The sequence below is a fragment of the Pundamilia nyererei genome, unplaced genomic scaffold, assembly GCF_000239375.1.
Source record: "Pundamilia nyererei isolate P.nyererei 1_Seehausen unplaced genomic scaffold, PunNye1.0 scaffold00072, whole genome shotgun sequence".
NCBI classification, from domain to species: domain Eukaryota; kingdom Metazoa; phylum Chordata; class Actinopteri; order Cichliformes; family Cichlidae; genus Pundamilia; species Pundamilia nyererei.
The window spans coordinates 1,584,466-1,611,501 of record NW_005187473.1 but is presented as its reverse complement, the minus strand read 5'-3'; the positions used below and the strand labels follow the sequence as shown (position 1 = coordinate 1,611,501).

General features: G+C 40.2%; 1 protein-coding gene across 1 annotated transcript in view; it reads right to left on the bottom strand.

Moving 5' to 3' along the window:
* The window catches only part of LOC102210927 (ephrin type-B receptor 1-like), a 124,707-nt gene that overhangs the window by 85,843 nt on the left and 11,828 nt on the right, over nucleotides 1-27,036 (bottom strand). The window contains exon 2 of the mRNA XM_005736956.1: nucleotides 58-122. Coding sequence (XP_005737013.1) covers nucleotides 58-122 — 65 coding nt within the window. The remainder of the gene's footprint in view (nucleotides 1-57; nucleotides 123-27,036) is intronic.

The following is a 27,036-nucleotide window of genomic DNA, read 5'->3' as shown; positions in this document are numbered from 1 at the left end:
CACACACACACACACACACACACACACACAGAGTACACCTTTGCACATTGTTCTTACTCCATTGGCAGGGAACGATATCCAGCCAAGCTCAGCTGTCGCCGTCCTTGTATCCATCACTGTCTCTGTCAGACAAAAAGAGACAGAGAGAGAGAGAAAGAGCTGAAAAGAGGAGGCTGCACCAGAAGGACAGGTATGGATTTAATTAATAGTCAGCTCAGATGACAACTTTCAGCACTGCTTTGTGATATGGACCATTCATATTCATATTCATAAAGCCCTACTTCTGACTATTTCTGCAATGCTCTGTCTGTTCTGTGCACCTGTGATAAAGAGATAAAGAGGCGCAAAAAACAACAACAACAAAAAACAAACGACCCCTGGGTATGTTAATCTAGTTTGAACACAAGCCACAATGACAGGACATAATGATGAAGGTAATCCGGTTAATCCAGGTTTTATTCGAACCTCTGCGTAACAGAAAACAGTTATGTTCAAAGCAGATAGCCTGCCTAATCACATTAGGCAGTGCCAAGGAAGAACACACCCTCATTACTCAGTGTTCATTATGTACACAAATGACTTTATCCCATATTGCATTATTTAGCTTTGACAGTATGTGGAAATGTAATTCTATCATGGAAAAGGCAGCATATCTAATATTTCACATTTATGATTACAACGACAGTCGCTGTCTGAAGCTTTATTAAGTCACGAATGACAGAAGAAAGATTTGATTGATGTAGCAGCTGGATAACATATAATATAACTGTCACTGAAAATGAAACCATTCCCAAGTCCCGAATGGGAAATTGGACTTTTGTGTTTTCTTTGATTTTCTAGTTGTAGATTGAAATTCAGAGTTAACCACTGAATGAGGCAAATGCACCAGAACTAGAACTGTTAGTAGAATATAATTAAGGACACAATGAAGTTAGCAGATATATTCAACTCAATTCACTTGTATTTGTAAGGCATCAAATCACAACAACCGTCGCCTCAATACCAGTAAATAACAAATAAATCCCCAAAATCAGATGACACCCTATGAGCAAGCACTCGGTGACAGTGGGAAGGAAAAAATCCCTTTTAACAGGAGGTAACCTACAGCAGAACAAGACTCAGGGAGGGGTAACCATCTGCTGCAACTAGTTGGATGTGATGGGAGGAATCAGGACTAAAGACACACTATGAGAAAGAACCAGAGATTAATAATAACTAATGATTAAATACAGAGTGGTGTGTACACAGGTAGAAAGTATAAAAAGAAGTAATTGAAGAAGAAACATTCAGTGGATCATGGGAACCCAAAGCAGCCTAGGCCTATTTCAGCATGATGACTAAGGGAGGGATCCGGGTCACCAGATCAAGCCCTAACTATAAGCTTTATTAAAAAGGAATGTTTTAAACCTAATCTTAATCCTGAATCCAAACTGAAAGCTGTTTCCACAGGAGAGGCCCTGAAAGCCAAAGGCTCTGCCTCCCATTCTACTTGTAAATAATCCAGCAGCCCAAGACCAAAGTGCTCTACTGGTGAGATGTGACATTACAAGGTCTTTAAGATAAGATGGGGCCTGACTATTCAAGAAAATAAAAGAAAACAAAATTTTAAAATATAACCAGAAAGACTTGTCATTGAAAGAATCCTGAGGGGGAAATCTTTGGGTAACACCAAACACATAACCCAGCACTAGTCTAAAACAAAATCTGCTGGTCCTCTTTATAAGAGCAAAACGGGGAAACATGTCCAGTTGTGTTCTTGCTCTGACGCAACTACATGCTTGGCAGAAAAAATAATGGCCTGACAGAAGAGCCCAGAGCTGTTGCCAAGATGGAAAAGTGGCAAGATTTGCCTCGAAGGATTTTGCATTTGAAAACCTTAAAATCTAATAAATAATAATAATAATAATAATATTTTTTAGAAAGGCAGATTTGTAAGAGCTTTTTTTGAATAAGAGGCAAAAAAAATATTCATCAACAGCATTAGAAGATATCCAGGAGGCCATGGAAGCTATTTATTTTGACTTTTGTGGGTGTGCTATGCAGTCATTAAGAGCATTGGTGTAAATCAATAAGCAGGACTTCTTTCTGCTTCTCTCTGACAATACCACACTTTCATATGACTTTTGCATCCCTGTAACCATGTTCTTTGATTCACCAGTGATTTAATTTCCTGCTAAAAAAAAGAAAATGCAAAGAAACGCGCGCGCGCACACACACACACACATACACACACACACACACACACACATATCTGGTGATTTTATGCGCATTTTTAAAAACTGTAATTCCTTTTCAGAAATAAATGATTGCATCAATTTAACATGTTGCTGCCTCAAATTGGCAGTTAGCATATATTAAAGAATAATTGCATACAGGTGTAATAAGTCAGCAGCGGCAACAGCAATCAAATAAACGACTTCATTAGGCGAATGTATGGAAGTAGCGTTCAGCTGATCTGGATGTTACTAATGACTTCATGCGTCCCACTGAAACTACACTATCAGCTCTAACCTCCATTTTTTTTTCCTGGCACGCCGATTAAATCACTGCTGGACGACACACCGACACAGTAACACACTTCACAACGCTGACCGTACCTTCTCACATTGCAACAAAGGAAACCCAGGAATTACAGCGCAAGAGTCGCCGTAAGCAAAGCTACATGACAGCAAAGCCCAGATGGCAACGCTCGCTGTTAAACAGGTCATAATACGTCTTCATGCTATAGATCCCACTGTGTTAATGGTGAAAAATGGCTATGTGAGCAGCTCTAAGAATCAGTTTTATGTATTGCCCTGTCGCATGAATGCAAAGCCTGGCGAGCTGTGAAATTGGAGAATGACAGATATATTTCATTAAATATTTAGCATGTCAACAAATAATGTTACTGCAATACTGTAAATAGAAAGCAACATAAAGAACGAAGGAAAAATAGTATTTAAAATAAAGGATCTTAAAGCTGATGACAAACTGACCCTTGTGTAAAGTCTGCAGCAAACCAGTGTAATGGAAAGCATGCCTGAAATTTTTATGCCACTCCACTTTCCTGGTAACTAACGCTTGTTACAGGAAATATAGTTGACCATGACCGCAGCAAACTGGGGGGTAGACTTATTCAAATCATTAAAGGTGCTCCGTGTTGCTCTCAGAGGAAGTGGAACAAGAGAAACCGCCGAGCCCCACCCCGCCGTTATGTAGGTAAGTTGGGTTCCTTCTTATCTCCTGTGTCACTCGTGGCATGAACTCAGCCACTGCATGCAAAAATGAACGTTGACACGGTGCGAGCGGACACGCCGAGACGCACGAGCCAACATAAGTTAGCTGGCATGCTGACAACACCGACCCCAACACCGAGCCCCTTGTAATAAAACACGGTGAGAAGATTCAGCGACATCACACCATGAGGCGGCCGCAGGCAAACAACCCCCCCTTGATTCTTGACACGCTCTCTTCCTCTTGCACTCTTTCATACTGTCACCCTGCCTCTCATTATCTGCTCTCTTCCTCCTCCTCACACTTTCCGCACCTTCATCCTCTCCTGCATTCTACCTCTCCATCTTTCATCCCTCCACTACTCCACTCTTTTTTTTTTTTTATGTTTTGCGAGCGAGCTAGCCTAATTAAAGCAGAACCCCCTTTTTTCAGCTCTCTCCCTTGGGAGAGAAGGTCGTTTTGGGAAATGAAACGCTTGTCACGCGAAAAATGTAGCCGACTATCAAATTCTTGGACCAAAGCTCATTTAAACGACGACAAGTGTCACTGTCTAATTTGTAGCTTCGGTGCGTTTAGTGGCACGCTGTCAACAAAGATTTTCAAAGAGTGATCTACAGCAGTTTATTTCTACCATGCATATTTTTACCTGCAAGAAACTTTGAAGTTTAGGTGGGAAAAAAACTGAAAAGAAGAAGAAAAAAAAAAGACACAATGAGACAAATCCACAATAATGACAGAAGAGATGTTGGAATGGCTCATGCAGCCTTACCTTCCAGCAAAGTCTTGCAACAAGGGACCTTATTCAAGGCTTTGCTTTAAGAATTGAATACGGTGGCACTGCATTGGCACCACACTACCACCAACCTGCTTTAAAGGAAGGTTTTAGTGGCACACTCACAGGAAAGGTTAGCATTCTACCCACAGACTTTACTGGCAAATGCATTTATTGAAAAATTGATTGTACTTTTGCACCCAGGAACACCTGTGGGTCCCCGCGATTCATCATTTTATGCCATTTTGTCTTGCTCACTGCAAAATGATTACAAAGCAGTGCTTGAAGATAAGCGTGCATGTAAATATAGAGCGAATCACTTTAGATTGGTGCAACATTCAAATTAAATCTCGACAGTTCATCCCATGATGACTTGTTTTGTCCGTCAACAGTCGAAAAACCAAAACATATTTAACATCCTGTTAAGTCTGACAAGGAACAGCAAGGAAGCTATAATTATGTGGCCTCTATTAACTATCAAATACCACAATATTTGCCTATTAAACTTCTTTCAACAGACCGATCAATACTTCACTAATCATTCATATATTTGCACAAAACCACTTAATAAACTGCAGTGCATTAGCAAACATGCTTTGCGAATTCCCAGTTTCAATGAGAAAAGAAGTCTAATCAGAACAAAACGAGACATGTGTTTGATGGTCTATGCTGGGCTTATTAGAGAATCTCCTCATCAGTCTAATTAACAGCACACACCTCTCTGCACATAATAGGGTATACTCGCCGAACAGCCTAATTACTTTTGACATATTGGAGGTTGTGATCGCAGTGTGCCTTCCTCCCCCGCAGTGGTGCAGCTCTTCAACCAGCCCTGTACGCCGCTGAACGAAAGCAAAAGCCATTTTACAGCAGAGGAAACAGCAGGTAAATCTGTGCGATATAGTAGCAGTCAAAGAGGTTGTTAAATCCTTGTTGTGGCCCACGAGGGAGAAGTTAAAAGTATTTTCATCACAGGCCCCCGGATTAGAAGTAATTTCCCTGTTTTGCAACCTTTTCTTTCCCTCTCTTTCTTTATGTGTGCGTACCAGTGGTCAAATGGGAAGTGTGGTTAGTTCATCTTCTGCTAATTGGCATAGTGTGTCCTACTGCCCAAAGACTGCAGTTAGTCCCGATTCACATGGCAGTGTGCGCACATATATGTGGCACCTCCCTATAGCACTGATGGCACACATGTCTCAACTTCAAAGGGCAGTTTTGAGAGTTGGTAATTGTTTTGGTAAGGGGCCAAGGGGGTTGTATCGATGTGTTTACCTCACTAGGGTCTAGATTTACAAGACTGCATGTAAGAGGTGGAGATCCTTGAAATTTAGGCAGCTGCCCCAGTTACATATGTATTTCTGGGAGCTCCTTTCTCAAAGCCCAAAATAGGGAGGGGACTATTTAAATCAAGCGCACAAACTAATTTACTAACATTCACGTCACACAATTTAATATCAACTGCGCTGATATTTAATGCCAAAAAAGAGGATGTTTTTTTGCGCTTGATTTTGAAATGAATCGACTGCACCAGGCAACTTCTGTAAATTGCACATGAAACCAACCATACCTTTGAGCGCCATTTGGGGACTGGGCTCACACACCATCAGCACAGCTGCCCAATCACGTTGTTCTGATTTCATGGACTTGCAAATTAAAGTCTCCTTAAAGACTGCTGTGGTCGTACCGGATGAATGACTCAGATGGTATAAAAGATGGAGGTAGCTACAATGACGTCAGCCATGTGAAGTCCAGTTATGAAACCTCAAGAGTACCATCTTAGTGAAGTGCAGCGCTTTCTGTGAAACTAACAACTTACTGTCACAAGTTGTTAGCTTATGAGCATACCCTGAATAATCCTCCTTTCTGAAATGCAGAACGACCCAAATGTTTGACAAAACTCATCAACAAAAGTGTTTTGTCTGAGGCAAACTACAGGCACACATAATGAAGTCAGACATAATGTGCATCTATGATGGCTTCATTTGTATATTATTCTGTACCATCAATGGGTCAAAGACAGGATTTTAGCCATACGACGGTTTTTATTCTGTGCTGAATAATAAATGTAGAATTATTCTTGTAGATTTATATTTTGGACTTAGTAGAGGGTCTTTTTCTCAGTTGTTCTTTGGATTAGATCAGTGGTCCCCAACTTCCGGGCCACGGACCGGTACCAGTCCATGAGTCGTTTGGTACCGGATCGCGAGAGTTGAGGTTCGGGTGTGAAATTTATGGTTTTCAGGGTTTTTATCGGTTTTTATCATTTTTATCGTTAACTCAGTTTCCCTGGGTTTTTTCCCATGTGTTATGAATAAATCTTCTTTTTTTTGTTACTGGCACTAGTTTTATTTTGTTGTATTTATCCGTGACACCTTAAAGGCCGGTCCGTGAAAATATTATCAGACATTAACTGGTCCGTCGCGCAAAAAAGGGTTGGGGACTGCTGGTTCAGACAAAAAAAATAAATCTGTTCTTTTATGGAAAACCCATAAGTTAAATCTATACAAGAAATAGAATAGGTCAGTCAAAAGGATACTTGTCTGTCTGCATCCACAAGGTGTAACCTATGAAATAAAAACAAATATTAACATTAGACCAAAGAAACTTTAGAATCTAAATTGAAGTATTAATGAAGACCAGGATGGGCACTGGAAGGCTTAACAGGAATGTTTTTTTAGTTTTAAAACACTAATGATTAAAAAAAAAAAAAAAATCAACCAGGAAGCTATTATGTCACAAAAACAGCTCCACTGACAGTCCTGGGGACAAACATGGTGATACCAGGTTCTAAGAGTCCTCACAAAGACACAGAAGTGTGTTCCTATGTGTATCTCAAAGAAAGCCAGAAGGTACAGCTGGGTGTGTCATACTCACAGTTAAGGAAGCACAGCAAAATAACACGCCGACACGCACACGCGCACACACGACTAACGCACGCTAAAAGCCCTCCTGGGGAGGAAGACGTCATACCGCCTGGAGAGATGGACCGATCAGGCGTTCAAGTGAAACGACACAGTGTCACAGAAGGACAACTCAGTCGGTATAGCACACTTTGAGAAGATGATGTGCACTAACTCAAATATAAATAGATATATAGGCACATGTGAGCACTCAAAAGTACACAGCCTGCGCAGGAGTCACGCAGAGCAGCTTTTCTTTTGCTTTAATTGAACCTCATATGCCCCCAAAATCAATTACAAAGACAATTATAAGACAGTGAACAGTGCTCTGAAAATCTGAAAAACTCCACACACAAAACCAGGGCAAACATTTGCCTCTCCACAGGAAATGTTATAATTAAATTTAAGCACTCAATGAACAGCTAAACAAAAAGCCAGGCTCGACTCATAACAACAACAAAAAAAAGAAAGAAAGAACAAAACTAAGTACATTTTAGTGTTATCAAGATTTAGCCCCTGCCAAACACGATTTTCTCTATTAAGCCCACAGGAGCTTATTATTATACTCTGGTGTATAAAAACTGCTCTTATCTGCATGGAGTCCCCTTGAGCTAAACTCACTTCGCAGTGAGTGTACACAGCCTGCAAAGTCTCACCCAATAATCCCCACATTCGACACATTCAACATCGCTCTGAAGCACTGCCTAATGGGCTGACCTTGTTGTCTTAAAAGAGTCTGCTCAGCAGCTCAAAAGCACAATCTATCAGCAAAAACAGGCAGAACGGTGCAACAACAGTAGGGCTACACGAGGAGACGCAGATGTGGGAGACAAAATTGAAATGCTGCAACAACAGCATAACGCCGTCATGTCACGTGGATATTGTTTCAGATGCAGTTTTAAGAGATACTAACTGGTTAGATGAGCACTGAGCACTCCATAAGATCAAACCTAAGCCATGATTTTCGAGTCACAGGTAAGAAAATGTACAATTTGTATTTATTTGTGTTCACAGTCACATCTGGCACAGCAGTGTTTTCATTTTTTGAGCATACATGCCGCAGGCTGGCATTATGCTAGTGATGAATACCAACCTAATGGCCATTAGCTGAACTTTTATGCTTATTAAGATGTTATTCATATTATAAATCTATTTAAAAATATCTGAATATTTGTATCCAGCCGAGCATCTCTCTTTGTGCGTAATGAATTCACTTCAAAACCTGAGACGACAGACCTCATGACTTCCTTGGCTCACTTCCCCATTTCCTTTAGTGACGCTTTATTACTGAAGGTGTGTTTGTGTCAAGAGCTGCCTCGATGATAAAATATCACCGTGTCAAAGTTCCGCTCAAGGTTGCTGGATTCCTATTTATGGATTTTAGCTTTTGCTCTCCAGTTTCTTAGTTGCTAAATTAGGTGCTTCACCCCTTAGAGTATTTTTGGTGTCTGCTACTGTCAGCTCCGCGCTTATTTATGCACACCGAAACCTCTTTTCAAAGGAAGGTAATTGAAGAACCTACATTCCTCTTCATAAAAGTAATTTATTGCACAAAGATTCTGAGCAGGTGAACAATGTGCAATATATTTGACGAGAAAGTCATTAACCTAAAGTGAGGAAAGCGTCACAGAGCAGAGTGTTGAGAGTGTCCTGCGTCTACTTAATGTTTTATTGTAAAGCATTGGCCGGATGTTGCTGACCTGGTCTGTTATAATGTTTTGAAGTGCACCTGCTGCTCATTTATTATAAATAAGGATTATCTGTGATCTGCTATTAAAGAGAAAAAAAACCCAAATCCTTTCTCACGTGTAACACCTTAGCTTTGAGGTTTTATGTCTCAATAAGAAAAAAAATCAGTATCAGATATTTTTTTAGGACAAGTAATGTTAGCGAGCATGTTTCCAGCAGTGACACTGGAAAAAGGACAGGCTTGCAATTTACTACCAACCTCAATGAAATCTACTGGTCACTTCTCTTTCCACTAGCTTCTATTTTAAATGCCTACTTTAAAGCAAAAATAAAAACTGATCTCTATAGCTAATTCTCTCATTTTTGATTGGTGTCAAAAATGGGCTATGTGGACAGGATTTTATTTTTTAAATAACTCATCATTTACACTTTGTTATGGCTTAAAATGATGTATTATTAGAGGCGTGGGTGCTTTGAGTGACAGATTTGTGCCCACTGTGGTTCTGGCTTTCTGCTACGTGTCACCTCAGCTAATTCATAATACTATGCAATACGTTAACTCTTATGGAGGGATAAAACTTGAGGTCGTACCCAAATATTGATTTTGAATCTCATTAAGATACGAGACTTAGATATTTTGGGAAACTTTCATAAATTTACCTGCATAGTGAAACAATGAGTTAGTAGCATTAGGTGAAGCTACATTAGCCAATTTAGCTAATGCTACACTAGCTATGGGATAAGGCAGTAGCTATGCAAATATTAAGCTGGGAGGTGCTTATGGCATTAGTAGGGTTAACATCGTTGCTATTCACTTTGCTATTCACTTGAACCGGCAACCTTCCGTTGCCGGTTCGAGCCCTGGCTCGGACAGTCTCCGTCGTTGTGTCCTTAGACAAGACACTTCACCTGTTGCCTACTGGTGGTGGTCAGAGGGCCCGGTGGCGCCAGTGTCCGGCAGCCTCACCTCGGTCAGTGCGCCCCAGGGTAGCTGTGGCTACAATCAGTAGCAGTTTTAGATACGGGCGACACGGGCGGTTGCCCGGGGCAGCATCGTGGTGGGGGGCGGCATCACGGGCATCGGCAAAATAAAATAATAAAAATGCTCGTACTCATGCTGCCCCGACGTCAACCAGCGCATATTGGGAATGGCATAGGCACCGATCGGTTTTCTATCGCCCATTTCCTGGGAGTAAGGGCGCCCTTCGTTTGCGAGGTGCGCCTGCTGCTTGCAGAGAGGAGAGGGCGGGGCGGCGGGGGATTCTCTGACCGGCTGGAGCAGCATCTAATAACCAACTCGCAAAATAAAACAAAATAAAAACAAACCAACAAACACGAAAACACCAGAAATTATAATACAGACTTATAATTTGCACCGATGTTTTTTCAAAATTCTATACACGAAAAGTGAGCGCGAGAGCCCTCGGCGCACCTGCTCGCTGCTGAAGTCAAAGTAAAACTTTATTGTCATCTCCGCTACAGTCCAGTAAAGGCGAGGCTCCAGTTACAGCAGTGCAAGTAAACAAATAATATATATAAGAAGAGTAAGAAAATAAATATACACATTAGGACTAATATAAAGGGATCAATAACAATTTAAAATTTACAGTTTGATGATTTAAAGTCTCAATTAAATCAAATAATACATTATGTTACAGATTTTAATATTTAGTAGTCATTGTCAATTGTTGATTTGCCCTGTTCTCATTGTATGACGAATTATGATGGCTGTTTGGTAGCCGTTTGCATACTATGCATACTCTCTCTCTCTTCATATGTGTGTGTGTGTGTGTGCAACAGCTTTATGTTAATGTACAATCCTTAATATGTTTTGTCTGTGTGTGTGTGTGTGTGGGGGGGGGGGGGGGGCAGAGGGAGTGTTCGCCCAGGGCGCCAAACAGGCTAGGACCGCCACTGGCTACAATGTAGCTTGCCATCACCACTGTATAAATGGGTGAATGACTGAATGTAGTGTAAAGCGCTTTGGGGTCCTTAGAGACTAAGTAAAGCGCTATACAAATACAGGCCATTTTACCTTTTACAGTATAATGCTACACATAGTTGTCATACTGTAGCATGGTTTTAAATAAAGAGGTTGTTGACCTTCAATAAACCTCGTCTTTATCTTCCCCTCACCATAGAAAGGACACGTTGTACCAGCTGGCTACAAGATGCTTCACTTGCGAGTTGATGAAAAGCATAGTTAAACTAGCTAAAGCCATATTAAAATCTATGTTGCTATGTGGACAGAAATACATTTGAAAGCAGTAACTGCTCCTCCAAGTGGCTGGAAATCCAACAGCAGCTACAGAGAACAGAAGACTGCTCAACCACAGGTAGTGAACCAGTAATCTGATAATAAAAGAAAAGCAGAGAGAAATACAAGGTGGACATTTTGAGGCCAAGTGAGTCCACAAAGCCTCACAGGAGCAGATATTTGGGATTAGATGTGTGCACAAGTGTAACCAATGCCTCGGTGGTATCAGGCTGCTTTTTTTCTCCTGTTGTTTTCTTTTTTCTTGCTGACACGTTGTTGTCGTGAATGGAAGCACGGGGCCGCTGTGTTAAAAGGAACAACGGAGCTGACGCACATGAAAACACACACACACACACGCACGTAGTCAATCTCAGTCTCAGACTTTGGTCTTCGTGTCTTCCTCTCGCTTTTCCCTTTACATCTCTTCCTCACCCTTTGATTTCACCTCTCCTCTCTTTTCCCACTCACATTGTCAACAGCCTTGACCTAGAAAATTTGTGGTGTCATGATTTCACTTGATGAAAGAGAGCACGTTCGTCACTGCTGCAAAACTACAGCATTATCACTGTCTAAGAGAAACCTTCAGTCGCAGCCTTGTAGAAGCTGAAAAAAGGCCCCTAAAACCCCCTTTATACTTGCATATTTTGACAACTTACAGCTCTGACCGTGATGCTGCCACAAAGAGTTGGGAAATGCTGCCGCCACCACTTCTGTAATGTTGGATTTCTTTAGTTTGATGGCTTGTCACCGAGACATATTATATGTTGGATAATTCAATACAACACAGTCAAACGGGGCCCTTTAAAACGCAGAAAATTTATTGTGCTTCGCCAAAACATGATGGCTTGTCAAAGCAGAGGAATGGCACTATAAATATAAGTGCAACATATTGAGTTTTTAGACACCGGGCTCTGCTAGTCACTGTAAAATAAATAAATAAATAACTTATTGTCTTTAGAAAATAGGAATGGCACAACAGTACAAAGACATACTGGGGTATTATTTTTAGAACTGAGCCCCAATGATGGCTGTCTTTCTCTCTTTCTCTGGAAGAAACTTAGCATGAAACTGCCACCGCCACAAAAAGAGCCGCGCGCACGCAAATGAGCACGCTCGCTCGCTCAGAGGCACAAGCGCCGTGTGAAGCATCCAGTCTGTCACTGTGGCAGACTCCTTTGTGCCTTTGTGACTAACACAAGGGGAGCAGGCCTCTTGCTGACACACTGCGATTTTAAGGAGAGCGAGTGTGGATGCCACATCATGGATCGCTGTTCGGTGCATTGATGGGATGGATAATTCAGAGGGCTACACGAGGGGGCTCAAGTGAGGATAATATATTACAAATTAAAGGTTATGTATTCACCGTGGGACATATGGTGAACAGGCAGCGCTTCAGAAGGATGATTGTGTCTACACTTTGTTAGCGTGTATGATTGCTGGTTGTTGAAGACTTAACGGAATATTTTAAATCTTTATGAATTATGTATGAAGCTAGAAAAAAGGAGACTGTTAGAGACATTTCATGAAAGTATAGATTGTACATAAAGGGCAGAGGTAGTCATTGTGAACTCCAGTTCTGAAGGCTCAGTTTATGGCTGTTACCACCTTGGTTTGTCCAAACAGAAGAGCCCATTTTTGGAGAGTGGAGCGCTAAATTTCCAGCCAATAGGAGCTAGCTTTGTCAGCAAGGGGCTGTACACCCAGTACCAGACTGACTAAATGGGGCAATTAGCAAGTGAGCATAAGTCCAAAATAGGTGACCTAACAGGTGTTAGTTTTACAAAGGTTTCACTGTTTTTTTAAACACAGTTCAGTTTAATACGAAGCACAAAAACTTTTTAAATCACTTAGCAGTAAAGTCCATCAAAATCGTGTCCTTCCTATATTTTTTGAGTTCCCACATTTTATCACGCAATTTACTCACTGAGTTTAAATATACTAACAGCAGTTTTCGGGGGGGGGTTAACGCCTAAACCCAGTTTGCAGTTGCCCAATCTGGCCCCTAAAGACTCTTTTTAACCAAACAGCAAGCCATATAATTTGGTCTTTAAGTCTGACGTCTTTAGCCGTGTCTGAGCCCAAACTACACTGCAGGTCCCAAAGTCAAACGATCACTGTGGCATTACTGAAAGTTGAAAAACTTTCCAAATTCTTTCATCTTTAATAAAATGATCAGTCTTGCTGCTCTACCAAAAAAAATTAAGACGTACCGCTCTGCTATCACTTCTGACATAAATGAAGACAGAAAACTAAACAGCAGTGACGTTTGTAGGGTTACTGAAGTTGGACTAGCTGGTATATAATGATGTGCTACACGATCACTAGCGACACAGCTATGTTAGCATAAACAGTAACAGTAAAGCTGGAGGACGAACACTAAAAAAATTTTTCCACTCGATAAAAGTTAATGTGAGGGTTCCCGATGGTTAGGGACAAATGCAATCGCTTGGCAGGATGTAAACGGACCAAACCTCAGTGAGGAGAACAACTGAGGTAATCCATCCACAATACGAGGTTAGTCATTAATATACTGCTGCATGGGCTGGGTTGTAGTTACATCGTAAGTTTTTAAAAACTGAGCTTTAAAATGAATAGTGGTAATAAAAACCGAGAGAGTCCGACAGTGATCACTGACTGTTTTTAGGGGCTTGTTGAGATTAAATAGAACAAGATACAAAGCATTAAAACATGTCTTATTAAACGCAGAGTAGTTTGGGCCCGGAAGCAGGATTCATCACGTCATCACTGAAAGACTGGATAGGCTAGGTGCAAAAATACGCCATAAAAGACAGTTGAGAGACAGCCTCAAGTGGTCATGTAAGGAACTGTAGTTTCAGCAGTTTTTAAACTTCCAGATAAAACTTTAAATACATGACAAATATGTTCATTTATGTGAGTTTTTTTTTCTTTCAGTTTTAATGTTGTTTTGCTTCTACACAGTATGAGCTGTTGATTTTATTCTTTATTTTATTGTTTTAATCATGTTTAATTGTCTTTGATGCTTTTATTTTGTCTTAGAATTCTATTTATGTTACTGTAATGCATATTTATTCCTGAGTTTAGCACGTTGGTCAGTGGTTGGTGTTGGCTTGGCTTCATTTGTACTGAGTGTGCACTACAAAACCAAGATGTACCAATCTAGGGGTAAAAGTGACAGGTCTGGAGTCTATCTGGAGTGGTAAAGGACAGGAGCTGGATTTCTTGAAAGCCACGCACTCACATTAAATCCTATATATTAGGTTAACTCGAGAATTCTCAGTTTTTCAACCAAAGCATGCAGATGAAAACGATGCAGGAACAAGAAGAACGTGCAAACTCCACGCAGAAATGCTCCAGCTGACAAGTGGTTTTAAACAGAGAGGCATCTTGCTGTGAGGTGATATCAATGAACAAGTTCAGCAGTGCAATTAATATTCATTTATTTAGAGAATCAGTTTCTCCTTCTTAGCCTACTGTTTCATTTTAATGAGTAATACGGTCTTTTATATGCCTGACGTTCAAACCTAAGCCCCTGAGATAAAAACTTTAGAGAGAATTTTAGTCTCTCATAAAAATCTTGCTCATCCATAATGCATACAAGAGCCTAGGCTTCCTGGTATAAATGCACTTTTGCAAGCCCAGACACTGTACATGATCAGGGTTATTTTTTCAAAGCTGACAAATCTTCTCCGGAGCCACAAAACACACAATGCTACTGTTCACGGGCTGGTTAACAAAATTATAAAGAAATAACAAAATGAGAGTCTCCCTTTCAGAAAATAACACAATAAAGCTATTAGCATATTCTATTTGTATTATTTTGATTTAATAAGGAAAAAAAGCACTGTCACTAAACCTGGAACCATAATTCAAATAGCTGTCAGAAAATCGATTAGCAACCATTACGATAATTGATTCATGCAAATGACTTATGATGTAAAATGTGAGGTGTCTAGCAGCAATAAGAAATCAGGTAGCTTTGAAAAGTTCACCTTGTGCTTCGTGGTAGTGTGACATATCTTTTAAAGGGAATTTTAAGACCCGTTTATTAGAAATCAAATCAGCACGTCCAAAAATAATACAAGCTGGCAGACTGTATGAAAAATATGTTAGCACTATCCAATCTTCAGCTAAAGGAAATGCTTTTACATCGCTAATCCAAACTCTAAATCATCTAACGTACTTCAAGTAAGCTCATATTTAAGTTTAGTTTGAGTCTCAGTGTAATGTAAATGTGTCAGCTACATCAACAGTTACAAAAGCTCACAAACTCCCCAAAACTACGTGACAAACTCCAGCAGGGCTTTGAGAGTACCGAGAGGGTTCCAAGGTTTTTCAATGTGTGTCTTTGCGCTGTCAGTCACAAATGAAAGATGAGTGGGACACAAAATCAAACGAGGCAGAATTGCGAGCTACGCTCTGAAGAATTGGCAGTTTCAGACGCCGACGTGTCATCTCCAAGCCCTAACATCGAAGCCCTAATCCCCTCACATTTTTATGAAATCATTCTTAAACAAATGTATGTCTACTTAATATTTTCTTTTGCCTTTTTACATGTCAACTGATAATTTAAAACACACACAGGAATCTGTTAGATGTGACTTGTGACCCAAAGGAACCTGAAAGAAAAGAGCTCTGTGGCTGTGTGGAAACAGGCTGAAAGGAAATAGGCCACTGTGTGAATTGTGTCTGCAGTGCATCTACACTGCGTCGCACACAAGCTCATCTCCTTCAAAAAAGAACGCACCCGCAGCATTACAGCTTCTTAAGTTTACGTAAGTAAGTGCGCTGAGAAGGCAATGTAGAGAGCGACAATATGTACTGAAAAATGCACATAAGCACTATGAAGGCAACAGGCAGCCAAACCGTTCAGCCAAGTCTACAGTCACAGATCTTTGTATGAAGAATCACAGCATTAAATGGATTCTTCAAATAACCTAAAACCAGCCTTAGCTCGATCAGGCATTTTAGAGCTGAATGGTGAAATGTACATAAAAACAAAATGATTTGCAGATCATTAAAACTCCAACACATATTACACATCAAATGCTGAAACTCGGAAATGTTGTTTTTTAGTCAAAAATGTATCATTTTGAATTTGATGCCAGCAGCACATTTTGAAAAGAGGGCATGTTTAACACGGTGTTGCATCAACTACTCATTAAACACAGCACTGGAAATCTGAGGACACCCAACAGCTAAACTGAGTGTTTTCCCTATTTTTCACTCTGTCTTCAGGTTAAGTTTGCAGCTGATTACCAAGTCTGACAGGCTGATAGCTCTGGACAAAAACAGGCCAGTTTAACCAGACTATTACTACAGCTTCATGTTGTTGTAATAAGTGCAGAATGTTGCCTCTTCGGCCACATGTGGCACTCCAATACGTGTAAATATCATTTGTGGCAGGCGCACTGATGTAGCCCAGTGTGATCTCATTGAGTGTTTTGTGAAGTGCGATAACGAGCCCGATAACAAGCATAAATAAACATTTTGATAAATATCGACCACTCAGACCACAGGACATTTTCCCACTTCACCTCGGTCCACCTTTGATAAGCTTGTTCCCGGAGAAGGAAGTCAGTGCTTTCTAAATGAAAGCACTGATGAACTATGTTCGCTGTCTGTTCCTGGTCCAGTACAGTAATAGTTGTCAGCAGGTTTTTGTTTGTTTGTTTGTTTACTTGTTGTTGCCATGTTTTAATGAAAATTGGTTGTGAATATTTCATGTTCAAATAGACTGCATTCTGTCTTTTTTTATATGGAGTCCAGACTTTTTACAATTGTATATACAAGACAAAACGAAACACATTTGAGGACGTCAGTCTGAAAGAAGATAACTGCAGAGCTGTTATGGAAGAAAACAAACTGACCAAAGATTACTCAGTGGATTAACAATAGTACGCCTACTGCTTCGTGGTAAATGTTTATTTCTAGTCAGGTGAACAACAAGTTCTCGAGCCTTCTCTAGTCTAGTCTATAAATGGAAGACACAAGCAACTGAATGGGAAAAGAAAAAAAAAGCCGTTTGTAAATGCACAGACTGATGTGAGAACGGAGAAACAGTGAACATTTCTTTATTATTATTATTTATATTATTATTATTACTTTCAGCAGTAGTAGTAGTATTTTGAGTGACAAATGTTGCTTCTTTATGTGCAGGTGGGGGAGGTACACTGACGTTATCGCTGAAACATCAGTGTACAGAGTAATCCCTGTAAATATGCAGAATCTGATGGGAAGTCCTGAGGTTTCTGGTCTTCTGGTTTCAGTTTGTAGTCCACTTATAGCCCGAGTTACATCAACCAATCGTGTCTGAGCAAGCTTTGGTTGCATGCATGCACACTTCTGTGTGGAGAACAAAAGAGGTTTTGCATTTGCCGCAAACCAGTTTTGAAGACTATAGCTATGGTCTGATAATGTTAGCATTTTTGAATGTATCTGTACACTGAAAGCCCAGAAACATTGCCCATTGCCACAGAGACGAAGGCCAGGGATAAAATCACCTGCTGCCGCACAGTTTTTTTTCCAATCTAATTAGAGTGTGCCTGCCGAGTCCTTACGTAGCACGTGTAGTGTGTACGAGCAGAGTGAAAAAGTAAAATAAGAGCCGACTACTGGATCGGTGTGTCCGCGAGCAAGTGTAATTCCAGCCTCAGTCAACAGATAAGCCCATTTGTTCTCCAATTGTGTGATAAGTAGAGGGGACACGTTCTGCTGTTGTTTTAGCCAGAGAAATAATTACGAATATCCAATGCATAATTATGTCGCAGTGTGCAATCATGTAGTGAAACGCAACAGCTGTCTCCACTTGTTTACTAGTTAGTGTAGCAAATACTATATATTGGATAATTAGAACACAGCTGTAGTCTAGGTAGGTTTTCCAGAAGAAACAACAGGGCAAAAAACAAACAAAAAGAACTTTGCAATTTGAAGAATTATTAGGAAAAATGTGACTGACAAGGTAACTTGAACATAAATATATAATTAATTTTAGTGAGAGTGTGTCCTGATCATAACTTTGCAAAAACAAAACTTGCTCATTTCTGTTATTGATATGCCATCGCTCAGTATACAGACAGAATATGATTATATAATGAAAAACCAACAGAGTCCAGCTTCAAGCATTATTTCGTCAGCGGAGTTTATTTTCTTGGCATAAAAGAGGTTGTTTAATCATCTCATTTGTATTCTATTAAAGCAGACCATTAGTCACAGATCTGTTTATCACATGTCAGCATGTGTCTCCGCTTGTCTCCCCGGAGACAGCTCGAGAAAGACGGAAATGAACAAAGAGAGAAAAAGATATCAGCTGACCGCATGCCTCCAGGCCTGTGCTGTATCTCCCCCGACAGTCTTAATCTATCAGCAGGTCAATCTGTCGACAGGTTTTCCATAGAAAGCCAGCCTGAGAGACATCCGCTGGCTCGGGCAGACACCTTATGCTAACGCAGAATGTGCACAGTGGCTAAGGGACACATGCTCGCACAGCGTGAAGTCCGCTCATGTCAGTGTGCAACCACATGCTATCAAATACACTAGACCATAATGTGATAGTGGAGTGACTGCAGGCTTAAATCCTAAAAGAGGTAAAAACCTTTCCAAGGAATGATATAGTGCTATGTTGAAAGACAGATTCTCAAAGTCTTGAGGAAACCGATCACTGAAAAATGACAAAAATAAATGTTTTTTTTTTAAAGGCTACAACCAATGAAGACAAATCATTTTCTATAGGCAAGTAACATTTAGCTTACTACACTTCTCACAATTCAGACTATCCTCTGTCCACTACTTGCTGTAATTCAGCCTCTCATTTAGCATCATCCTTTAGAGAAAATAAAGCATGTGCCATGGGTATTCGGCCCATAATCTGTTTTAAATTTGGCATCCATTAAAGCTGTTGCTGCTATAAGATTAAAAACTGTTAATATAGGCAGAGTGTGATTTTCCAGAGGGGATGGTGGGGATAAAAATTTATCCCTCTGATTTTTAGTGCTGCATTTTGAAATGATCTACAGAAACAAACAGAAAACAAATCCGAAACTGACTTTCACATTCGGCGCTCGCGATCCCGTGACAGTCGAGATAACGCTGCACATAAAGGGATGATCCAGAACCCGTCCCATTCTGAGTTTCCATTAAACCTGCTTACATTAAACTGCTGTTTCGATGTGAAAACTACACTAACTAAATAAATGAGAAATGGAAAAGACTCAAAGTGCCAAAACCTCACAGAAAAATCTAGAAATATTCCTACTGAGTGTCAACCACATAAATGATCATCATCAGAATTCCCTAAAAGGTCAGCAGCTTATTATTTTAACTCGTTAAACTGCAGCTATGCATCGGAGCTGCTGTCTGCACGGTTTGCTGGTTTTGCAAGTGATGGCGCAGCGGCTTTGATGGACCGACAGAGAAGGACAATCACACTCCTGTGTGTAAACCTCACCATCATTCACTGCATTATTCAGCCACGACTTTTGGTCTTTGGTCAGCCAGTGATTCTTTATTTTCAGATGTTTATTGACTTTTAAACTGCAAAAGTCTGTTAAAATTACAGTATTTTTGCTGTTTCACTTTGAAATATTTCATATTAAATATTAAAGTTAATGGTAGAGTTGGGAAAGTTGAAAGGGATTTAATTCTGGCATCTTAAACTCTTTTGTTTGACTGAGTGTCTAAAGAGGAATACGTGAGCCGGGGAATATTATGCATAATCTTTTTTTTTTTTTTAAAGATTACAATATTATAGGAAATGTAATGGTTATATTTTTAAACTCTAAACTCAGTTGAAGTTAATAAACATTGCATTACAGCAGTAATAAATACTCCAGCAGACTTCAGAGTATGTATCGAACTGCTGTAGTTTCTGAAAGGTTTTTATAGGGGGGAGGGGAAAAAAAAGCAATTTTGTCATCCTGAACATAGACTGAACATAACACAGCAAATCAATGACGTTAAACCTGAGAGGTTGAGACAAATGGTGCGTGTTAAAGACCCTAAAAACAAAAGCAGTGAATATTAATGTAGTAAAAAACTACGATATTATTGTTGTTGAAGGTCATTTTCTAAAGCTAGTTAGAGACTTTTCTTTGATTCGGTTTACTAGAATGTGCGAAACCTCACTTTGATCTATAATATTAATGATGTGCGATTTTTTTGCCACACATTTGAAAGGAATGACCATTTGGGACCACAGAGCAAAACACAACTCAAACTGCCACTTCTAGCTAAACTAGCAGTTTATCAATAAACTCGTAAAGTAAATTGAACAAGTTAAACGAGATTACATTTGAGCATTCCTCTTTCACACAGTGCAGTACACTTTTTTTCCTCACAGCGCTACGAAGTGCTTGTACATGCACCGTTTTAGATCCCCCCGCTATTTAATGAAATGCTGAGAGGCCTCTTTTACACATTTTTAGAGTGGTACTGCAAAATCAAGTGCAAGCACGGAATAGCCATGAAAAACTCTTCAAAAACCTGTTTCTCTGTTCAGAAAGCCGTTAGATTAGAGTCACAGAGGTGAGGAGATCAGATTGAGATGAGGGGTGTAACCTCAGCAGCACAGTTCATTAAAGGTCACCTGTATCGTGAGCTGTCACAGCTATTTTCTGAGTCAGTGAGGATGACTGAGTATATTTTGCACGCAAGCTAAGGTAAACCACGCATGTCTAAACAATTTCTACTATGTGAGAGATGTGTTTAGCCTAGGGATAGGGAGTTTTAAGTCTGCTGACCGCTTTGCTTCTCCGGGGAGAAACCCGAGGAGTTGCTGACGGGGTATGAGGAAGGATGGAGATGGACGCAAAGAGCCCAAGTGTGAAGTTTGTGTTACTGTGTTTGTGGCGCGAGGGTCGTCAAAGTCAAGTGCTGGTGTCTAGTCAACGCGCACGCATACACGCACGGTTTGACCTGCCGTCACAGAAATATGCTCCTGCCTCTTCCTGGATTGACCCTGAGGACTTCACCACAGCAGGTGCATCCAGCTCCACTTCCCTCAACACTCATCACTTGCTATCTTATAAAATATAGGTAAAATAGGTATAAATCAGGTCTCCAACTGACTGTTACTTTTTCCTGTGCCTTTCTGACTTTATTTGAGCAATGTAGAGTGAATTATGTATGAGGTTTACTCCATCACCGATTCTCATCCAACTCACATTTTTGACTACTAATAATGTTTTATTACACTGTCACCAGTCATTACAAGAGTCTATTTGTCAGCTGAGTTTCTTGAAGCTTATATGACCTGCAGTAGTTTATTGTAGATGTTTTTTTTACAGACTTTTGATGCAGCAATTGTGTTTTTTTAGCGACTCCACCAACCAAAGTGTGAAAAATGACACATTCTCCTGTTTGTTGCACAGGCACTTTCAAGCAGCAAACATTTCCACGGCTGTAAAGAAAATTTGATTAAGAGTTTCTATCACAATGCAGTTTATGGATTTTGCGAGTGGCAAACATTTCCAAACTTTCAAATTAACATGCATAATTTCAAATTAACGTTTCAGAAAAGATTAAACTTCTGACAAAAACTCCGCTACGTTTACGAGACACCATCAATCGAACTCACCGAACACATCCTTGCTGCTGCAGACTGACGATGGAAAAGTAAGACATGACTAAAGAACACTAAAGTCCACTATGAGAACTCTGCTTCACAACCCTCCCTGACCACCTCCTTCCTTTTGAGCAACTCATGAATTAAAAACAGTTTGTGCTCAACGTAATCCACGTGCCACCACACTGTAGCTAGGAAAAGTTAAATAACGGTGCATTCCAGAGTCTACACAATTCAATTTATTTCAAAACCAATAATGTTTTGAATATTAGATGATACTAATAAACCAGAAGGGTATTGTACAGTAAACAATGGTAAATGGCCTGTATTTGTATAGGGCTTTTCTAGTCCCTAAGGACCCCAAAGCGCTTTACACAACCAGTCATCCACCCATTCACACACACAATCACACAATGTATGACAATAACTCTGTAAAGCTGAATTTAATATAGAGTCCCTTAATGGAATCTGTCTACAATGAGATCGCATATTGGATTGACTTTTTCAGTGATTAATTTTTGCAAAACAATTTTTTGTGTGCTGTTTGTTAATTTGGTTGTACCTGAAAAAAAGAAAAGAAAAACATAAGAAAAATAGAAAAATAAGAGCCACATATGAGGATATTCGTTTAAAATTTTGATAGAACAGTAGCAGTATAATGTCCTCGTAGGTGGATATCAGGCCCATGTAGAGCAAAGTTGAGTATTTTGGTCTAAATTACCCAAAATGTGATGTCCACATATGTGGATGCCAGGTCCTAGGAGGTTAAAACTCTAATTTTCTCATTTCCATTCATCTTGAAGAATCTAAAGTTTGCTACTTTAGGACTATGGGACAATAGGCCTAAACCCTAAGCTGATAAAAGAGGTTTTTGTACTCCAGTTACTGTTTGGACACACGCATGCTTCACAGCTTGATAATACAACTTCTACAGCAGTAATAAATTGTCTGGCTGGATTACAAGCCTGATTCCGACCACTCAGATACAAAGAACCTGTTAAAATGGGCCCTAGAGGGACGGACCTGACACTTACTGGCTCTCTGCGCCAAATAGTCAACTGCCTAGGACTAAATGCTGGGTTCGTTGTCTTTTTATGCCTCTTTCTTGCTTTAACTCTTTTTCTGTCCTTTTCCATCCTCTCTCCACATCTCAGGAGACTCGCTATCATAAACGCAGACAAGTAAAACTGTCTCTGGTGCTCCCCCTCAGCTGTCCCCCCTCTGCCATGGTATTTGCTTTGCCCCAGGTATTTAACATTTTTGGCGAGGAGAACAAGAGGAAAATACAAACCCACCAAAAGCATAGTCTGTAGGGTCACGATACACGCGTGTGACATTTTGCCAGACAAAAGTTGACACCGAGACTACATGTGTCGGACCTGAATAATAATCTATCTTTTTCCTGCGGTCACTTTCCTTCTGTCGAAGTAGAAGCACTGAATGGCCCACTGCTCCAACAGAGCAGCTTAGCAGCCAACAGAACAGAAGCCTTTGGCTGTAAAAGACAGGTGCGAATGAAACCGAGCGAGTGTCAAGCCGAGTAACTCTATAAAAGAGCACAGACGCTTGGTCAACCTACCGTGAGCTGATAAGGTTTAAACTGAAATAGGAACAGAAGACTGTGCAGGTGGAATGCTAGAAGACTAAAATGACACAGTTTTTCAAATGAATGCAAAAGTCAGACAGTGATTTTTAAACACGACAAAAAAAGTCTTGTTAATGCAAAGGTGACAGAAAAAAACAGTTCCTACCATGCCGACTTTTGGTGAGTAAAAAGCAAGTAGAAGAGGAAAGATAGATCAATACATCGACACTGATGCTGATAATAGTATCAGATGAACACTAGCACAATACTTTGTTTCTAGCCCAATGTAGTGTGTTAAATAAATTACACTGTTCCAGCTCAAGCATATAGGTGTGTCAAACATAAGGCCCAGGCGCCAGAATCAGCCCAGCAAAGATTCCAACCTGGCCCTCTGGCCACCTGTGGAAATGTGGAGTAGTGCATACATTTTGGACTTGACCTCCTTTATCCCCCTTCATATACACCAGAGAAATCAAGTAGTAGATAAACTATTAAATGACAGAAAAGTTCCTGTTTTGTCCACTTGCTACTAAACTTGATTTTTACAATATGTCCACAGTAAAGAAAGTTTGTGAATTAACAAAAAATGTTTTATAATGATAAGACAGTCAGGGACAATGAGCTGCCAATTTTCGAGACTTCCTTTTTCTTTCATTAAAAGGAATTACATGTGTGGTTGAACTTCCTTGCGGTGACAGAACAGGGAGTTTCTTTAGTCCAGCCCACGTAGAATCAAAGTGGGCTGTGTTTACGTGGTGTAGAGCGACCCCTTGTAACACCTGAAAACAACTTTCTACTTTGTCAGGTTAAAGACTGAAAGAGAGATATCTGGAATGGAAATGTGAGTCTCCTGTACTCTCCTCTTGATGTTATTTTGGATCTCTAACAGCAACCACAATGCTTAACATCGACATTAAATTTTAAAAAAACATTCATTTTTTTTATTACGCATTTCTCTCATTCAAGGTGAGGCAAAATAACCGATGTGTGTCATCTCGCCCATTACGTTCTCTCCCTCTTTTCTTTTTTGCTCCAATGGTGACACAGTCCTTAATATCCAGCACGGCTATCTGTGAGACCATATGCCCACGGCAGGAACCCTGAAGAGGCTGGCAGAGGGCCCACTCACAACCAGCAAATAAATAATGGGCCATTATGTTCAATCATATGCTGAGCTATAAAGGTCTAAAGCTCAGAGCTGCAGTATGCAACACGCGGCGGTAAAAAACAGAACAAAAAAAATACAGTGAATCTGTATAGTCAGTGCCTGATGTATATTCCTGCGATGTACAAGAGAGCTCCATTGTTTGAAACCTTTTTAAAAGCAGACATATTCTTTCAGTGGGTGACAAGCTTCTTTATTACCTCTAACACGAGCATTGTATTTAAATCTACACAAATCCCGCATACCCTCCCTTACTGCTGTAAATGCTCCAGTTTCAATAATGTTTACTGAAAGCTAAGGACACAGCTGTTTTGGGAAGACATGTAGACTGTCAAACAAAATTGTATATTTGTGTTGAAGTATGAATCAGTATTCCATCGGTGTTGATAGACAGGACTAACAGGTCTTTTTCTTTTCATTTGATTTGTAGAAAATAAGAAAACTGTGGCAGATTGTCAGCCATTTATTAATTTGTAAAGTGCTAATGGATACAATTTTCTCTCCCGGGAGTAGTTTGAGGTTTCTGCGTAGTATCTTAGTTGTTGGTAGGACTGCACTCTGTTGGACAGAGAGCTCAGATTTTTGCACCTGGATTTCGGATTTCACCTTCTACATCTGCTCCAGTTGTTACCCGGGGACCTTGGTTCTTTTCAGTGCTTCCTCTGCCTTATGTTAGTGTCAACTGGGATTAGCACATCTATCACAACTGTTCTCTTCTGCTCATTGTCAAACACCAACATGTCTGACTGGTTGGCTGGGAGCTGTTTGTCTGTCACAGGAGCTTAGCCCCTTTGTCCTCAGCCACTTTCGGACACATCACCCATCACCTGGGGACTTCAAATCCATCCGTGACACAGATGTTGCTGTACATTATCCCACTTTGTTATGCCTCTTAATGTAGACTGTCCCAGCTTCCATTTTATATCCTGCCACCATGTGCTGAGGTCTCGGGGGCATGTTTGGAAAGCCTCCAGCCTGGGCACTGTCTGCAGTGGTAAAAACCTGCATCTATGGATCTAGTGCTTAAGGCCAGTTTTTAAACTGCCATGAGCTCAGCTGTCCACTTGTAGAATTTCTTACTGTCAGCATTTCACTTTTTCTATTTGGACATGTGCAGAGGAGGGATAGTGGCTGCACTGGACAAAGGATGTTGAAGATGGAGCTGAGGAGGAAAAGAGAAAAGACCCACAGATGGTCCATGGATGTAGTGAAGGAGGACATGCAGAGGGTTAGTGTAACAGGGGAGGATGCCAAAGATAGGATGAGATGGAGGCAAATGACCAACTGCAGTTTCTAAAGGGAGCAGTCAAAAGAACAAGTCACTGTTTCTATCTGGTATTGACTGGTAGGAAAGTCGGGTCGTAGTCCTACAGGTGAGGAATTTGGCTGGGCTGACCTTGATATGGATGTGCTTAGCTTTCCTTTATGTCTGCTTTTGTCTTGTGGTAGTTCCACCCTTTCAATCCCCTGGATCACCTTTCCTCTCTACACGTATGCAATGTGTACACACAAACACAAACACACAAACACACACTCGTGAAGTGAAAACCATTTCAGATGACTAGATCATGAAGCTTATTGAGAGAAGGCCAAGGGTTTGCAGCGCTGTCAACAAAGCAAATTGGCTACTTTCAGGAATCTACAATATAAAACATATTTAGAGTTATTTATCATTTTTTCTTTGCTACGTTTGAGTGGTAGTATATACGTGTGTGTAAGGAGGACTTTTACAATCATTTTGTTAAATACAGATTAGATCTGACCAAAAATACTGTGGTGTTTTTTCTTTCTTCAGCTCTGCTGGTTGGTTTAACAGTAGGTGGGGGGCCTGAGGTCAAAGTAAATTAAGGGTTTTTTTGTTGTTGTTTTTTAACCAGAAGAGTGAAGAGAATTTATTTTGCCTTTGTCTGAAACAAAGGGTAATTGATGCTATCGCTTACCTTGCATGCTGGAAAAAAAAATCAATACAGAAGACAGCACAACTCAAAGAGCATGCCATTGCCGTCTGTCTAACATAGCGGTGTATTGATGTGACTCTTTGAGCTGCAAATTAGTTGAAGTGACAGTATAATGGACCCTGGTGAAAAGAAAGGGAGAATTTTAGGTGAAAACAAAGGATTCTTTCATTCCTTTATTCTCACCAGTGCTCTGTTCCCCATAACGGTATCAATTACAGTTTCATATCTGAGAAATATAATCTATTTAGACTGGTTTGTTATGCAAATAACCTGTGGAAGTTATCTAGTGAAGCATTTTGTAATGTGCTCTCTTTCTATCTCTAGCACTAAAATCAATTTATGCTTCTTTAAACGTGTCAGCAATGGCAGCTGGAAAAGAGAAAGGGTGGGTTTAATTAAGTGTCTGTAACGACTGTGGTTTACATGCTAAATGGTTCTTGTGGATTTTATACTGAGTAATTAGGCTATATAGTGCAGTGCTTATTCATCCTGTATTCTTATTCAGACCACTTTTTATACAGTTAAAGAAAAGTCAGACTTTCCCATGCCAAGCTTTAAAACATTCCATGATGAATGCACTCTTTCAAGATGACCTTTAAGTCATTTTCTTATAATAAACTTAATAATAATCAGTCATCTGACCGTTTTAATGAGTCACGAACTATTCAGTCTATGCAATATCAAATGTCATGTGACACTTGGTCATAGTTTATAATGATATGATTAAAGAAAGCAATTTCTTTAATTTTACTTAAAGGCACAGTGTGAAGAATGTCACCACTAGATGTCAGAAGATTGCACATTTCCAATTCAAATGCATTATTCTTGCTACGGTGGCCACTGTAGGACAAACACGCTTTTAGGAGTTACAGTGGGGCAAAAAAGTATTTAGTCAGCCACCGATTGTGCAAGTTCCCCCACTTAAAATGATGACAGAGGTCAGTAATTTGCACCAGA